General features: G+C 56.5%; 1 protein-coding gene across 2 annotated transcripts; it reads right to left on the minus strand.

The window, feature by feature from the left end:
* Positions 1–3,121: 3,121 nt before the first annotated feature.
* znf296 (zinc finger protein 296) lies at positions 3,122–17,404 on the minus strand. 2 transcript variants are annotated; one of them, XM_088910760.1, is made up of 3 exons: positions 17,344–17,404; positions 12,196–12,540; positions 3,122–6,642 (listed from the first exon to the last, which is right to left on the minus strand). In XM_088910760.1, the coding sequence occupies exons 1-3, from the start codon at positions 17,390–17,392 to the stop codon at positions 5,450–5,452; spliced, it is 1,587 nt and encodes a 528-aa protein (XP_088766886.1). In that variant the 5' UTR covers positions 17,393–17,404; the 3' UTR covers positions 3,122–5,449. The 2 variants fall into 2 exon arrangements, with proteins under 2 accessions (XP_088766886.1, XP_088766885.1); XM_088910759.1 differs by lacking the exon at positions 17,344–17,404 and adding an exon at positions 16,586–16,852.
* Positions 17,405–17,632: the final 228 nt, after the last annotated feature.

Consider the following 17,632-nt stretch of genomic DNA (forward strand, 5'->3'; position numbering starts at 1 on the left):
TGCAGACAGGCACCCGCACTTCCGAAGGTCCTTCGGAAAAAGGCTGGAGTGTTTGCGGTGACATCACTTTCATCTTCCAGGAAATGCAGGGAAGCAAAAGAAGAAGCCAAAGATGTTGACTATGCTGTACAGCTAAAGTTCAAAACTAGATACATTCTGCGGCTAAAAGGAGCACCCACACAGACAGGCTGGAGGAACTGAGTGTCTTTAGTCTGAAGGGAGTGTCCATCACTGACAGGCTGGAGGAACTGAGTCTCTTTAGTCTGAAGGGAGTGTCCATCACTGACAGGCTGAAGGAACTGTGTCTCTTTAGTCTGAAGGGAGTGTCCATCACTGACAGGCTGGAGGAACTGAGTCTCTTTAACCTGAAGGGGGTGCCCCACACTGACAGGCTGGAGGAACTGAGTCTCTTTAACCTGAAGAGGGTGCCCCACACTGACAGGATGAAGGATCTGAGTGCTTTTAGTCTGACACGAGTGTCTGTGAACCCAAGACACCAGAAAAGGACCTGATTCAAGTATTCAAACAGCTTTAAACCCACCTGAACATAAAGGATAAAACAAGAACTAAAGTACATTGACAAACACTATACATACATATTCACAGACACCCTAAGGCTGCAAGATTGTATTTTAGAAAAGGGCAGATTATGTCATAGAAAAAAAAGCCTTCTGAAGAACATGTGCTTTTCAGGTTTTATGTAGCGCCCGCTTCCGCCTGTGAGAGACACAGGAGCCGAGCGCCTGGGAGCCTTTCATCTTCAAGGAGCACTCAGAGGCGGGGGGACACCCGCCCGCCGTCTGTCCTCACCTGCGTGGCCCTGGCAGGCGCGTCAGAGCCGGGCGAGGCGGACAGGACAGCGGGCTTCCGGCACCGCTGACTCACGCGTGATCGCCGTGGCCTGCGGACGGCACACCTGCAGTTTCCAAGCAGGCGCTCGGCGGAGAGAGAGAGAGGAGGGCAGAGGGATCAGATCTCTGCCTCCACCCGCCGGTTTCCCAGGCGTACAGAGCTGTGGGGCTAATTGGCTGGGGGTGGGAGGAGCACAGCAATGTCACAGTAATGAGGGCTGCTGTCGCAGATGTGGGGATGGAGCTGGAAGGACAATTTTACATATGGTCTCAATTCCACCCCCACCGACTAATCTCCCTTATTAAACTGGCTTGCTGTTAATGAGCTATCAAGATCAGAGGCAGGAAGCAGATTGTCATTAGGGGAGGATGGTTCAGAGGAGAATAGCTTTTGTTTTTTCCCCTACAATGGGCTCAGCAATTATAGCCACTCCTCCCCCCCCACACAGATGACAGCTGAGACAGATTTGAAGACTCTCCCTACAGAGGTGTCATCTGGGCCAGAGGCCCCTCTGCATTTAAATCGGGGGGGGAAATTAATAGCTTTTTCTCCCCCAAGCATCTACAGTAGAGCCCATGTGGAAGGCAAGGCCCCGTTCTGCTGTGTTTGTGCCTGCTCCGTTTTGTGGCCGGTGTTGTGTCCTGTGCGTGTTGAGACCTGAAGTTCACAGAGGTGCCGCTTGAGCCACTGCAACACAGACATAATCCCCTCCATAATCTTTCCTCTTCCAGCACAGAGGAATAAAGAACACGACTTTTTGCCAGCCTCCTGAGGAGCAACTGATTTCAACGAGTGGAATAAATTTGATTTTCACTGTTTAGTTCCATGTCGGGGACAAAATTCAAACCCTGATCGTAGGTAGATCTTAGATCACAGGTCTACATAATCCATAGCAATCTTGTTTTTTTACTTAATAAAACAAAACATCAATTACACCTGATCCATCTACTAACAGCTTCTCCTTAACCATTTACTCTCCTTTTGCAACCTGGAACTGGAGTCTTTGGTGCGGTTGGCTTCAATAAGCTGATTTAGGTTTTATTTTGATTCACCGCTGCAACATAAAATAGCTTAAAATAACCAGGCGCTGTACACGACCCCTGCTGAACACAAACGCGACCCGATATCTTAGCCGGCAGCGAGAGGGCTGACCGAGCTGGTCCACAGCACTGCGGTCCAGGCGACGGTCCGGGAGTCCTACCCGCGGAGCTGGCCGAGGGTCACCACCGGTGTCCGTGATACAGACGCCTGACTGACCGCTCCTCGCACCACAACACGCTTTCTTCATGACGTCGCAGTTTTTGCTCAACTTAAAGAGCAAAACGATATGAATATAACAGAACTATTGAGGTTACAAGCTGTCGTTAAAGAGGAGCAAAACTGTACAGTATTAGGATACCCCCTGAACAGAACTTACTTGGAACTTTACCCAGTTTATTTTAAATTTTGTGACACTTCCTGGTTTATTTGTTTCGGTTTTTTTCCATTTAGTCCCGCGTGTGTGCAATGTCGCTCTCTTAAAACGACAAATGACCACTCCTGTTTAAACGCCTGACTCCCACAGTCGTGATTAATCGGGGAAAACGCACTGCGCAGCGTGGCTACCCACTGCGTGACGTCACGCACAACTTCCCTGCAAACGCCGAGGTTCCGGCCTCGGGTCATGTGGGTGCGCGCGGAGGGCTGTTGCGTAAGCGCTAGTAAGACGTCACTCAGAGGCTGCATTGTCCGGCTCTGGTCACCACGTCACAAAATAAAATAGTACCAGTGCAAGGAATAGCGACCGGATGCATTCCTTGGGATAAAGGGATGTCCTACACGGACAGTTCTAACAGAATCAAGACTTTCAGTCTTTAGCGTAAAAGACTGCATGGGGACCTGCTACAAGCGTTCAAAACGCGCAGTGGCCACGGCTCTGCGTGAAGACTGCAGGCCAAGCTCGTCATACAGATCGATTAGTTACTAGGAAACGCGCTGAACTGATCGGGTGGGAGACGGCAGGTGAGGGCAGTAACCGCTAGGGGCAGACCTGGGGAGTCTCAGGATGCAGGTGGTACCCGGGTTTGAGGTGAAGCAATGACGCGTCTAGACTCAGGCCATACCCTGACATTTTTCTCTCTAAACAGTACGGGGTTTGCAACTCGCTGGTTTCAGTGGAAGTTTTAAGGAAGCCGGACATGACTGGCCGTCCGGTCCACAGAGACACGGGACCTCGTCCTCATGCAACTCCGTAGGCGTTGGAATTAAAAACCAAAAAGGACACGGGTTAAAAATTCTCTTACTCTTTTTTTTTTAATAACCACAATGACAACTTTCACATTGTAAAAAAAAACAAAACAAAAAACAACCAAGCAGCTTTAAAATGAGAGGTGAGACCTAGCTGAAAATGAAGACATCGGCCAAAACAAAAGAGAGAGAAAGATCACACGTCAGCACGAAATTCACAACTTTCCAGCAACCGCTTTATAAAAAGAAGAGTGCGCCGTGGCGCGTCCGTAGTATCGGCCTGAGAAGCAGACATGTAGGGAAGTACATGTCCCATGTTGAGCCCAACAGTGCGGGATCTGTGGTTCGGGTATTGTCGCGTGCACCCGGCCTGCTTGTCTTCACTGGAATTGCAGAGTGTTTTCCTGGGCAGTACCGGTCCTGCCTGCTCCTGTCCAGCTGCTTCCAGCGGTCACTGCTCAGGGCCGGAGCAGCCGAGCTGGCGGAGGCCGGGCCGTCAATCGGGCTCTCGGAGCGCAGCAGACAGGCCCGCTGGGACCGGCTTGGGCTCATCTGGTCCCGACGAGCCGAAATGGCTCCCGAGATCCACAGAGGCCGATCACATCGGCAGGCACATTACCCAGGAAGGCCCACCCGAGACCGCGGGTGCAGGCGACCCACTGACACAGAAACTCCCCACCGCGAATCCGTTCAGACCCCGCTCGGGTCGGTCAGAATTCACAACCGGAACATTAAACCATACTCACAACGATCATAAAAAAAAAACTCTTTCCGTTTTCTAAGCTATACTGCACCAAACTCTGGAAAACCTAAATCTTGCAAACCGTCCGTTTTACACACGAACCTGGACTACGGATCGCTCTGACATCAGACACCGTCCACCGCTCACAAAGCGGACCCCCCCCACGCTATCCTCGCCTTTCCAGTCCATTATTCTCGTCACTGGCTCAAAGTTCTTAAAAAAACTGCATGTTTTTTTTTTTTAAAGTACACCCGTTTCTTGTTTGCCATCGATATGGCCGGCAATTTCAAAATGCATAGAAAATTGCGATATAAATAGTAGACTCGATGGCAGCTTGAGGGAGATTGTCTCTCGCGTACAGAGAACGGAATACACTCGCGCGCAGGGGCGGGCTGAATCGGCCCACGCATGGGTGCTCTGTCACAGTGCCTCCCCTCGCCTTGTGCTCTGTGGGTAGAAACTCACGGATGCAGGATATTCTAATCGGGCAGCAAGCGGTCATCCTGCGGTTTATTCCAACTGGTCACTGGATACCACTGGGCCAACTGACCGGTTCTCTCCCAGCTCTGCAGGTGCTGCTGCTCGAAAGAGACCTGGGAGCGCCCCCTGCAGGACCAGGACAGGACACCGCCCCGTCCCAGGGCATGTGTGGACAATTCAGAGACACCAAGCAATCAGCGTGTCTTTGGAAACCACAGTGCCTGAATTTCTCCCATTTTGACGTGTGTGTGTGTGTGTGTGTGTGTGTGTGTGTGTGGGGGGGGGGTGGGGGTGGGGGGGGCAAGAACATGCAAACTCCACACAGAAGGACCGGAATCAAACCCAGGCACATTACACACTACACATTCTTGTAGAAGCAGGCGGTCTGGCACCGCGGGCACAGGCGCCAGCGAGACTCGGGCCGCGCTGCTGCAAACACTCGTGCTTTTTCAATGAGGACCCACCAGAACCGGCCCGAACCCGACCGCCCGGGCCCCACGAGGAGGGGGACACCCTGAGATCACGGCACTCTTACTAAGCCCAGCTCTTCACACAATCCCTTTGAGGGCGTCTGCGATCAGGGAGACGTCTGCTGTCCCACCCGAAGGGTGTCCGTCCTTGCTGGTGGGACATAGGAGTGCCAGCTGGGTTTCTTTCCACGTACTGAAATCCTTATCTGTTATTGTCGGCACATCCTGACACTGAGAAGTGGTTCTGCGACGCCCCTGGCGGGAATAATCTGTCCCCTGAGGGTGGAATCAGGAGGAAGCCAGGCTGACGCACAGTCGCACCCCCCTGAACCCCCATTCCCCCCCACACGGGCACCGGGGCGGCGGGGGGGCCAGGGGAGCGCTGGTGCTCCGCGACAGCCCGTGGTCAAGCGGGTCTCTGCCCCTTCCACCTCCCCGCCAGCAGAGGGAGCCGGCGATGAGCTTCACCCGTTTCTCTCCGCTGGGCGCTGGGCGTTCCCCGTTTTTTTATCCTTTCACATGCAAAGAGCCGTTCAGTTCTGTTTTTTTTCCTGCCCCTCTCTCCCCACCCCCCTCCCGTTTTTTTGTGTCGAAGAAAAACAAGTTCCCGGTTCGGGGCCGGTTGGCGAAGGCTCGGGCCGCAGCGGTACCCAGTACCCCTCCGCGGGGCTGGACCGGTCTAGCTGTGAGCCAGCTGGGCCTCCTCGCTGCCGTGGCACTTCTTGAGGTGCTTCTCCAGGGTGGCGTAGACGGTGAAGGGCACGTGGCACAGCTGGCAGAGGAAGGGCGCCCTGCCGCCCTGCAGGCCGTGGGTCTTCATGTGGCGCGTGAGCTTGCTGCTCTGGGCGCAGGCGTAGCTGCAGAGCGCGCAGCGGTAGGGCCGCTCGCCCGTGTGGCTGCGCCGGTGCACCGTCAGGTTGCTGCTGTTCTTGAAGCTCTTGCCGCAGAACTCGCAGGTGTCGCCGCGCCGCCCCACCCGGCCCTCCGGCTCTGCGCCGCGCCGGGGCGTGCCGTCCCCGCTGGCGATGCCGCTCTCCTCCGAGTTCTCCAGCGACGCCTCCGAGGGGCTCCCGAACGGCGAGCTGGGGGCCGGCTCGTCCGCGCGCCCCGGGAACAGGCTGGGCAGCCCCTGCTTGGCCGGCGGGGAGCCGGGGACCAGACCGAGGGAGGACAGCAGGCTGCCGGACCCGGGTTCGGGCACGGCCGCCTCCCCCTGCGGCGGGCCGCCCTCCACCGCGTCCCGGCCGAGCTCCTCCGACACCTCCGCCTTCAGCACGAACTCCTGCTCCAGCTCCTGCCAGCCGCCCGGCTCTCCCGACGCCCCGCGGTGCGTCTTCATGTGGCGCTTGAGCTTGCTGGACTGGGCGCAGGCGTGGTCGCACAGCGGGCAGCGATAGGGCCGCTCGCCCGTGTGGCAGCGCCGGTGCACCACCAGGTTGCTCAGGGACTTGAAGACCTTGCCGCAGAACTCGCAGGCCTTGCCGCCGGGGGGCGTGGCGGCCGGGGGGCATGGGGAGCCGGCGGGGGGGCCGGGTGAGGTGGAGGGGGAGTGGACGCCGCCAGCCAGCTCCTTGAGCCGGGCGGAGAAGTCGAGGACGTGGTCCGGCGCGGCTTCCAGGCCCTGGGATTGCGGGAGGCAGGGGGCGGTCAGGTGGAAGGCGGCGGTCAGGGCGGGCCCCAGGCGCTGCGCGGTCAGGAGGCCAGCAGCCAGCTGCTGCTCCTCCAGGGAGAAGGGGGACCCCTGCGGGTCGGGCGGCGGCTCCAGGTAGATGCTGAGGCCGTGCGTGTGCTGGGCGTGCTGCAGGAGGCACCAGGCGCTGGTGAACAGCTCCTTGCAGGAGTGGCAGGTGTAGCAGGGCGGCTCCTCCAGGTCTGAAACACATGGGCAGGGGAGAGGTTCGTCAGTAATGCAGAGTCAGCCTGGGGACCACAGAGGGGTGACCCTGGGCCCCATCTAGCGGCTGCAGGACTGTCGGCGCTGCTGGCTAGCAGGGAGTCTGCTGGGGACGCAAATGGGTGGCGCACAGCGCTCAGAAGCCCATTGGCGAATCCCCGCACACAGAACATGTACAGCAGGGGACCCCAACCCCCAGCGGCACCAGTAGCACCCTGGAGAGCCGGCCAGCAGGAAATGGCTTTCAGATCCAGGGCTCTGCCGGGGTATCCCTGAAGCACAGGCAGGCAGGCTGCAATGGGAGCCCTTCTCCAGCACGGCGGGCGGGGGGAAGGAAAAGGCAGGCGCGCAGGTGAGGACTGACAGCAGCGCGAGGTGACATGTCTGTCGGAAGGTATTTTTAAATCGTCGCTTCCTCTGCTTCCTGAGTGCCCTACAGTCCAATTAAAGCTGCAAATTGCTAATTAGCACAATGAGGAGCTTATGCAAATCAGCTCTTAGTGCCTTTGACAAATGAGCTGTTTGTGCATATTTTTTTTGAAAAAAAGAACCTAAGAAAGAAAAAGGCAAAAATCCAAATAAAAATCTGATTTTCTCTGCACAGTTTGGGGTGGAACAGCTTAATGCTCTTTGTGGGAGCAGTCAGAGCTCCAGTTGTCTTCCGGTTGGGAAAACAAAAACAACTTCTCTCTCAGGTAGCACACACCATTCTTTCACACGCTTGAGAAAAAAAATCAAGAACTCAAAATGGAAAACAGAAATCTGAATAAAGCGGACAGGAAGAAAACAAGGCACCTTTCTCTAAATAAAAATGTGCACCGGGCAGATTTTGTTAAAATACTTCCTCTTTACATTTCAACGTGATGTGTGTATTGCGCTGGAGCTGCGCTGGCAGGCAGGGTGCAGGGGAGTCAGGCTGCTGCAGTAGGGGTGCAGTACAGGTGGACCAGTAGGTGGCGCTCTCTCCGTTGTGCTTCTGAGCCTGTACACCAAAAGCGATACTACTGTCCGGCCTACTGACGGGCTGCTGTGCAGTTTCTACGAGCTCTTCCGTCTACCCCACAGGTGTGTGTGCAGAGGGCTATTAACAGAATTCTACATAAGCAAATAAGCTGCAAATTCCCTCTCTCTGAGTTTAGGACTGCTTGCCTAATTATCCACATTTTCTATTCAATTGCTTTAAGTTTCGCCTGACGGGGCCTGACAGAGTTTATTTTTTAGTGAATACAGTGAAAATGCTTCTGAACTGAGCCTTCTTGAAATGAGAACAAGGACACGCTCCAGTCCCCTGATCCTGCACAGCCTAATCCATTCCAGGTTTTACCAAGCTCCCAGGCATTGTGCCAGAGCCCTAATGGGGTGCTGGTCATTTCATTTTTATGCTTGGTCAATTTGTGTCAGGCAGACAGCATGGAGTTAAAGTGAATACAAATCTCTACTGGCTCATCCGCACCACTAGTCTGAGATCTGGGCGCGTGTGAGACCTGGAGCGGATCAGTGTGCTGAGTGAGAACGCAGAGGGGCGTGTGCACGCCAGCCGTCTGGCTTCCCCCCCAACTCAGTGGCTCTCCCTGGGGTCCCGGGGCCCCTGGTGCAGAAGAGCGAGGAGCTTTTGATAAGATTCCTGTTTCGCCTCGAGTAGCATCTGAATATTAAACAGAGGCAATAACCACTAATTAAAAATGCAGATTGGCTGGGGTGTTAACGAGCAGAGGCTGAATGTGATCCCCCTGGGGAATGGCTTCCCTGACAGCAAGAGGAGAGGGGCAGACAGTGAGAGAGACAGGAGGCGGAGAGGAGAGAGACAGGGAGCGGAGAGGAGAGAGACAGGGGGCAGACAGTGAGAGAAAGACAGGGGACAGACAGTGAGAGAAAGACAGGGGACAGACAGTGAGAGAAAGACAGGGGGCGGACAGTGAGAGAGAGACAGGGGGCGGACAGTGAGAGAGAGACAGGGGGCGGACAGTGAGAGAGAGACAGGGGGCGGACAGTGAGAGAGACAGGGGGCAGACAGTGAGAGAGAGACAGGGGGCAGACAGTGAGAGAGAGACAGGGGGCAGACAGTGAGAGAGACAGGGGGCGGACAGTGAGAGAGACAGGGGGCAGACAGTGAGAAAAAGACAGGGGACAGACAGTGAGAAAAAGACAGGGGACAGACAGTGAGAGAGACAGGGGACGGACAGTGAGAGAGACAGGGGGCGGACAGTGAGAGAGACAGGGGGCGGACAGTAAGAGAAAGACAGGGGACGGACAGTGAGAGAAAGACAGGAAGCGGACAGTGAGAGAAAGACAGGGGGTGGACAGTGAGAGAAAGACAGGGGGCGGACAGTGAGAGAGACAGGGAACGGAGAGGAGAGAGACAGGGGGCAGAGAGGAGAGAGACAGGAGGCGGAGAGGAGAGAAACAGGAGGCGGAGAGGAGAGAGACGGGGGGGAGAGGAGAGAGACGGGGGGTGGACAGTGAGAGAGACAGAGCAGGGACAGAGAGAGTGAGAGACGGGGCAGAGAGGAAAGAGTGAGAGGTGAGAGAGTGAGAGGGAGACAGAGATAGGGGGAGTGGGAGAGGGAGACGAGGAGGGGGAGAGACAAAGGGAGACGGAGGGGAGAGAGAGAGGGAGATGAGGATGGGGGAGAGAGAGGAAGACGAGGAGGGGGGAGAGAGAGAGACGAGGAGGGGAGAGAGAGAGGGAGACAGGTGAGAGGGAGAGAGAGAGAGAGACGAGGAGGGGAGAGAGAGAGGGAGACAGGTGAGAGGGAGACGGGGAGGGGGGAGAGAGAGGGAGACGGAGGGGAGAGAGAGAAGGTGGGAGGGAGACAGGGCGGTGGGGGATTGGAGGGTTGAGAGAAATGAGGGAGCTGTACCTGTCTGGGGCGGCGCTGGGAATACGGGCTAATAAAAACTAATTAGAAATGGAAATGTGCTTGTTGTTAACGAGGGACAAGCACTGGACTCTCCTGCGAGAGAGATAATTGCTGAGAGGGGCAAATTAATGAGCTTTCAGGACCTTGTGAAGCTCCTGCAGAATAATATTGCAGAATCAGACCAGCGACTTGACCAGACACCCACAGCACACAGGTACGGAACAGAGCACCAGAACTCCACTTCCTGTCACGGGTACGGCATGGGGGAACGGAACCCCACTTCCTGTCACGGGTAAGGAATAGAAGCCTGTTTCCTGATCCAGCTATTCCCTCTCCTGCTGTGCACACAAACTTTCACTGCCTCCAGGATAAAGGGGCTCAGCTTTTGCAAGTGCTTCTCCTGTACAAACAAGGGTTCCCAAAACAGGCGGGGTGAAGGGGAACATTTCAGCAGAATAATGGGGCGAAAGACTGTGACCCTGATGCTTATCCCTGATCCCGACAACAAATAAAAACTGTAAATCTGCCCACAAATTTCACCCGCAGCCACAGAGCGTTAGGCTATTTAATAATTCAAAAAACAGTACAATAAAAAGAAAAAGAAAAAAATGAAACAAGAACATACAGGTTCCTAGAGATTGAGTGTAGGGCAATCAGACGTAGGCCCTAGAAAAAAGGTGAATTTTGAGTTTGGGTTTGAGAGTCAAAGATAGTCAAAGAGTTTGTCTCTTGAGAAGTCTGAGGAAGGGCATTCCATAAGCAGGACAGGAAAAGCACGGTCAACCAATATTCCGAGATTCAGTGCTGGGTGGAGTGAGAGGAGCCTACAGGAGGGAGTGTGGACATGGAGGAGTTCAGGGATGTGTGATGGAGCCAGACTACTTACAGCCTTCAAGATCAGTAACAGGATCTCACATTACATACGTGACAGTATAGGCAAGCAGTGCAGAGCTTGAAGTGTAGGAGTGATATGTTGCCCGTGTCTGGTGTGAGTTAGAAGTCTAGTTGCAGAGTTCTGGACGTATTGAAGCTTTCTGAAGAGTGTTATGGAGTTATGAAGGCATGAATCATAACATTGATAGAAATGGCATATGACAACAATATTTCTAAGTTGAAAGAGATTCGAATCAAATTTTTCACTTGGGGATCAACAGACAGGAGGGGATTGAGTACAAGTCACCATGACTGTTGCCTGAATGGGGAAGCCCTCCATCGTTACTGTGAAAAGAGTCAAACGAGCTTTCCTGTCAACTCGGCTTTCAACGGAGTCCTGTCCTGCCCTCGGGCACCAGCAGGATCACCGGCGAGCAGGGTGCGGGGTGCGGAACGAGCTACTCGCCTGGGACTCAGGGGGCAGGCCGCCTTTCCACCGGGGCTGCGTCAGGGGGGCAGAGCCCCCCCAGACGACTTAACAGGGGGAAGGACCCCGGCACTCAGTTCAGCTCACTGCACGTGGGCACCCTTCGATCCCCTCTCCGGCTGCGTCTCCGTTTCAAGTCCAAAAAGCAGATCGACCCTACTCCCCACGAGATCCTAAAGTTTTGGGGGTGTTGCCACACGGCGGCCCAGGCCCTGGACACCCCTGTGCAGCAAAGGCCACAGAGCTGGCGGCCGTGGTGGGGGGGTGGGTTAATTATAGCGCCCCTCTGCAGCGCCGTGCGAGGACCGTGACAGCAGGTGTCGTCCCCTGTGTGGATCGGTGCTGCGGACTTCCCCTCGGGCTATAATTACCCCACCAGGTTTCACTCGGGCGCCCCAGGGGAGAGAGGGAGGAAGGGAGAGGACTGACTGCGCTTCGCCATCCTCCTGCTGGGGGCAGGGGGGCAGCATGTCTGTGAAGAGGAGGAGGAGGAGGAGGAGGGGGGGTGAGGATCTCCAGCCTGCCTCTACTCCTCGTGGCCGACAGCCGGGAGGTCATTCCCAGGGTCATTACCGGCACCGATCCCTGCGGCCCTCCCTGATGACGGGCCTGGGCTGGCGAATTTAATTAGGGACAGGTAGCTGCTCGCTCGCCCGCCCTGGGGACAGATCCAGTTACCGCAAGCACAGCTGACACGGGCGCCGCCCGCGCAGGCCCAGGCGCTGGGAGAGGGGCCGCTGTCGGCTTAGGCCTCTTAACCGTTCGATCGTGGCGCGGGGCGAGGGGCTCTGAGGCGGCACCGGCGGGCTGGCCCGGTCCACGGCTCCGAAGATCCGCGCGCGTCCCGGATTTGAAATCGGCTGGGCCGGGCGGGCTCTGGCGCGGGCAGAGGACGGAAACGCAGAGCAGCTCAGAGATTTCTCGGCCATGACCCGAATCCGGCCAGCTTCCTTCAGAGAGTTCAAATCAAACCCTCTGAGCGGCAGCAGACAAATCCTTCCTCCTCGTGGTTCCTCTTTTTGGGGTTATAAAAATAAAATCCAATCAAATTAAAGAAAGGTCAGCAATATGTGACAGTGAGGACAGAGGGGGCAGGTGTCACTTCACACTGCTGAGAGTTTATTATAGAAGCACTGTTTACCGCTGCAGTGCTGACGGTTTCTGAAAGTGGCTCTTGGCAGTTGTTTTCAAAGGTTTAAAGGTCACCTAGGTTCATGAGTCACCCAAAAAATAGCAAAAAATCCTAATGAAGAAATACGAAGTAGAGCAATCAACAACTGTGAGAAATATGACCTCTCCCTCTTACTCACCTGGTCCCAGAGCTTCCTGCTTCACCATTGGTCCGTTGGCCTGCCTATAAATCCCTCCACCAAACAGATCCAGTGGCACAGCTTCCAGCACCCCATTGGCCAGATAGGGGGCCCGCATCAGAGTTCTCCTGGGTGGGGAAGGCGGGCTGTGTGCCTGGAGCTCCTCCTCCCCGAGGCAGGCCCCGCCCCCGCAGCGCCCCCTCTTGTGCTGGATGAAGAGCAGGATGTGTGCCAGGGGGAAAGTGCTCCGGCACTGCCCACAGGTCAGGAGATCCCGGTCTCCCACTTCCAGGCCGGCAGCTTTCTCCGACACGGAATCGGCGACATCGCCAGGCTCCGGCTCGTCTGCGGACAAGGACAGAAACATCCGGAGTGAGGCCGAGATGAAAACAACGTCGTGCAACCTCCTTCCGCCCTCCAGCACCCACGCCAGCTCACCGATCGCGCTGGCAGGGGCCCTGGCTGGGCCTCCACACAGCCCGCGCAGGGCTCCTCCCTGCACCATCCTCCCACCTAGTGCCCACGGGACTCTGCAGCGCCCTCTCGAGGCGAGGCAGGCTCACTACAGCTTGCAAAGAAGCGTCAGCAAGCAGAGTCCTGACGAAAACAAACCCACCCGGTCCGGACACCCCCCTGACCTCTGCCCCACGCTCAAGGACAGCGCAGGACAGGGCAGGCCACCGACAGGCGCGTGTCTCCGACTGCGAGAAGCCTCTCGGCGCCCCAGTAGCGCGCTGGTCTCGGACGAGGAAGGCTGCCCGGACATGCGGTGCCGAGCCAGAGGTCACAGGACCACAGACCCGGGCGGGCGGCACTGAACACGGCTGTCCCGCCTGCCGAGGCGGTCTGAAAAAGCCCAGGCTCTCTCCCTTTTCTCTCGTGCACCTGACGGCCATGCTGGCTCCGAAGCGAGAGGGGAGGAGGGGTGGAGGGGAGGCGGGACGACACACAGACGCGCTCAGTCCTGCCCCCCCCCCCCCCCACTCCGCGCAGTCCTGCGAGACCCAGCATGCCGATCCTCCCTCCCTGTTGTCAGTAAACACGGCCCTTTGCTTCCTCGTTGCCTGAAAACAGGTTTGGCTCCTCCGGGCTGCTGGGCCCAGAGTGCGCAGGACTGTGCCAGGGCTGCACCCCTGGGGTCAAGGCCCCCCAACCCCCACCCTGTGCCCGGCTCCGGTTCGGCCCGGGCCTGGTTGTGAATTATCCGGTTTTGGCTGGTGTTGCACAAAGGCGCCATGGAATCAACAGCTACCCCTCTCTGTTCTGGCTTTTTTCTCTTCAGAGGTCTGGTCTTCCCCTTTCAGGTTCTCACGAAAACATTAAACACAAGACCACAGTGAATAAACCGAAATTCCCCTCAGCGCCGGCAGCCTCCTGCCGTACGAACTCAAGGCCGGTCACGTACAAGAGGAGCCGTTCAGCACATCTGGCCTGTGTGCCAGTTAGTAGTTCGCTGCTCCCAGGACCTCATCCAGCGGCTTCTTAGAAAGAAGCCAGGATATCAACTAGGCAGCCTGTTCCACACTCCCACCACCCTGCATGTAAAGAAGTGCCACCGGTTCTCGCTTTTATATCACGGCCCTGTGGTTTCTACTTGTGCCCTTTGGTCCATGTCTCACTGATGGTCAAGAAGTCTGCTGGTTTGAGTTCGTCAGTTCCTTTGAGGATTCTGAAGTCTTCAGTCATGTCCCCTCATGGTCAGGTCTATTCAGGACTAAAGAGACTCAGTTCCCGCAGCCTGTCAGTGTGGGACACTCCTTTCACCCTAAAGAGACTCAGTTCCTCCGGCCTGTTAGTGTGGGACACACATCTTGAGCTTGGGATTGTTTCGGATTCCAGAGCCGCAGTTTCTGACCAAAACTGTACGCGATCGTCTGAGGTCTCACTACTACACTTCATTTAAAATCTAGACTCCAAACCTTTCTTTTCAGAAGGGCTTTTGCCAAATTAGTGTCTGTGTCTACTCCGTTTTCTAACTTCTGCTGCATTTCTAATCGATTATCTTCCTAAGTTAGCCTTCTAAGGCACTTTGTAATTTGCTATCCTTATAAGCACCTAGCGTAAAACGCACGCTTTGAGATGCTACTTTTAAAAGTGTTGTACAAATTACTATTATTATTATTATTATTATTATTATTATTATTAGAATTCTAACATACCCCTTGACGCAAATCCAACACTGATAAAATCTACAAATCTTAACATCCTGTTCCACTTTTTGATTGTTTCCCCACACGGTCTGAAAGATGTTGCAGCCACATAAACACCTAAGTGTTTCAGAAGCAGTCTCTTACAGCGCAGTGTCTCCCATTTTGTATTTCTAGAGGGAATTTCTGCGGCCGGCATGCTATAACCGGTACTTGTCTACATTGTACACCTTTTCCTCATGACATTCTTGTGCGTTTCTGAGTGGAGCGTTGTGGCTGGGAGGGGGCAGCCTGGCCTGCGGGTCTTCTTTACCAGTAATCCAGCTCTTCCTTCCAGGATCCCAGAGAGCTGTGCAGGCTGTTCCAGCCCCCCACATGTCTCGGTGTAAAGACGGGTTTTCACGAGCTTGCTCTCTCTGTCCCCTGGTGACCCTGAGTCTGCCCCGCCGATGACAGAGCCTACGACGAGAGACTGACAGACGCAAAAAGGTCTCCTCCTCCCCTGGGCAAATTCAGGATTTTCCTCTTGGGGACTTTTTCGCGAAAGAGCGCAAGTCTTGACATTTGTTCCGCAGAGAAGCATGAGTCGGGCACTGGCTGAGTCACAGGCGAGCCACAGTCGGCTCTGCGCAACGTCCCCCTCTCTGGGCTGGTGGGTGCTGCACCTGGACACCCCGGCCGGCATGACCGGCTCTGGTGCCGTCGACTCATTCTAAAACCACACGGGCTCATCCGCTCCCCCGGCTGGGCCGGGCCGGGCCAGGCCCCGACTCAGAGCCCATCTCGAGGGACATTCTGGCCTCGCAGCTCCGAGCCCCACGAAAATCCCAAAGTATCCGTCCGGGAAGGAGGGCTTAGTTGGGTTAAGCTTCAAATGTCCAGCCGGATTGGAATAAAGAATTGGAATCACTCCAAGGATTAAACACTAGGATCCCACTGCGTGAGCTAGTCAGAGGTGGTTTTGGAGAGCCCCAGGCCTGCAGGACTTTGACAGACCACCTTCAAACTGTCCATTCCTGGACACAGGAGAACAGTTCCCTACTGACCACTGACCACTGGCACTGACGACTTGTTCCATCCATCGTTCAGAGAGCAGCTGACCAGTGACCAACAGCAGCACCCGGAAGCTGAGACCACATCACCCCCCCCGGTGTGCACACTGCGGGATCCAGGGCGACCTGCAGCTCCGGGGGTGCTATAGGAGTTGCCCCTCTAGGCCGTGCACGTCCCCCCCCGGGGCCCTGCCCTGCCCGGCTCCTACCCCGAGTCTCCTCCACGGCCCGCCCGGATGAGAGGGCTTGAAAACGCTCCACGGAGCCCCGGCCACCGTCGCGACGAGACACACGGGCGTTTACAGTACGTCATTTCTACACCGAAGCTGTAAAAAGTCCTTTTTGGTTTTGTTTTTTTTAAAAAAAGAAAACGTGACAGCTAGCCGTCAGCCCCACGCTGGGTGCTGGGAGCTCGCCGTGACCCAACGCGGCTCCGAACTTCCACGCAGCTCGGCGCGTCGCACGAGAGACGGGCACCTGGCCGCGGCCATGCCGCCGGACTCAACGACCCGCGGAGGAGGAGAGAGTCACCGGGCCGGGCCGAGCCGAGCCGAGCCGGGCCGGGCCGAGCGGAGCCGCGGGGGAGACACGTGTCGAGCGGCGCCCCGGAGCACCTGCGCAGCCCGGCGGCGAGGCGCTCAGGGGCGCTCCGACAGGGAGAGCCGAGCCGGTACCGCCGGACCGGGCCAGCTCGGCGCACGATGAGCTCCCAGGTGAGGCGCGATCGCTGAACCTGCGGAGCCGGGACCCGCGCACTTCCCCACGCAGCAGAGCACACGCGCGGCATCACCCCCCGGAATCACGCAGGATTTGAGCACCGCAAGAGCACAACTTTCTCGGTCGCGACGGACTGTGCCCCGCGTAACACGCGGTCTCCGCCGCATTTCCAGAAAGCGGTGGATAACTGTCACAGCCGCCACGTACAACAACAACAGCATCAACCACAACACACACACACAAAAGCAGCCCAAGTTGATCAGAAACAAGGAAGTGCCGAGGAGCGATGAGATTGCTCTCAACTCCAGGACGCCGGGCAGCGTTCAGGGCAAAACTACAGTAACTGCAGCCCCGGTGGGTTCAGGCTGCGCAGGACCGCGGCTCCCCCGCTGTCACGGCGCAGATCGCAGCCGGGCTGGGTCCGCCCGGGGCCGGGATATCAAGTGCGGGTGTGTGTGTGGGGTTTTTTTTTACCTTGAAACGTGCTCAGGTGCTGAGGTCTGCTCCCTAGTTTGCGCCTGGACATCGTCCTTCAGCCGGCGCGTCCCAGGAGCGAATGGCGATCCCTCCTTCCCCGGACACCTCCGCACCTCGCAGCGCCGGCACGCCGCCTCCGACGCCCCGGGTCCCGGTTCTGGGTTCGGCGGTCCGCCCGAATCACTCGCCTTCCTGCTCTCGGGCAGCCAAACCCGCCCTCCCTCTCTCAAGTTCAGACAGCTTCTCCGGCTCCGAGCACGGCCCGGGCTGCTTCGCCTTAGCGCCGCCCGTCTGGGCAGGACACTTCCCCGGCGACCCCGCCTCCGACTGGGCACCGCGTCTGTCACTCGCCCCGCCACTCCCTAGACCGGCGCGTAAGATTTCCGCCTCCTTAATATTTATTTCTACCCGCAGAAATAGGTCAGAAGTGTCGCAATTCGTCTTGGCGGCTTCCTGAGTCCGAACGGCTCTGCGTTATCCGGTTCCGATCTCGGCGAGGCGCAGTTTCAGCAGTTTGCTCCTGCGGCCACAGTTCCGGTTACCGCAGCGACCCGCCGTACGGAACCCGCTTTCCCTTCTGCATTAACCCCGCTTGTGCCGCTGGTAATTCACTCAAACGCGAAACCACTCTCGGCCGGGGTCCGAGGGCCGACGGGGGCCAAGCGGAGGGGGGAAGGGAGTTCTTCTCCGGCTCTGCCTGTCCGGTTCAGAGACAAGCAGGAAAGCAGCAAGGGGTCCGTTCAGTCTCCTCTCACCTCCAGCATGTACTCCTGGGTGTAGGCCTGCCCGTAGTTCTCTTGCCATCACCGGACTAATTTATTTAATGCTGTCAGTATCTAAATGCATAAACCATAACTTCCATTTTGGAAGTAGAAATGCTGTACACCGGTCTTCACAATAAATGATCATTTTCTGCGTGTGTGTTTAAAAAACACAACGGTCCATTCACTCATCTTGAGGGGTGAGATAGGTAAGATTTTATAACTTTACCCGTGAACCTCCGAGGGGCCAATCCCTGGAGTGAGGTCAGAGCGCCCCCTGGCG

This window comes from Atractosteus spatula, chromosome 3, assembly GCF_055471065.1.
Source record: "Atractosteus spatula isolate fAtrSpa1 chromosome 3, fAtrSpa1.hap1, whole genome shotgun sequence".
Classification (NCBI taxonomy): Eukaryota; Metazoa; Chordata; class Actinopteri; order Semionotiformes; family Lepisosteidae; genus Atractosteus; species Atractosteus spatula.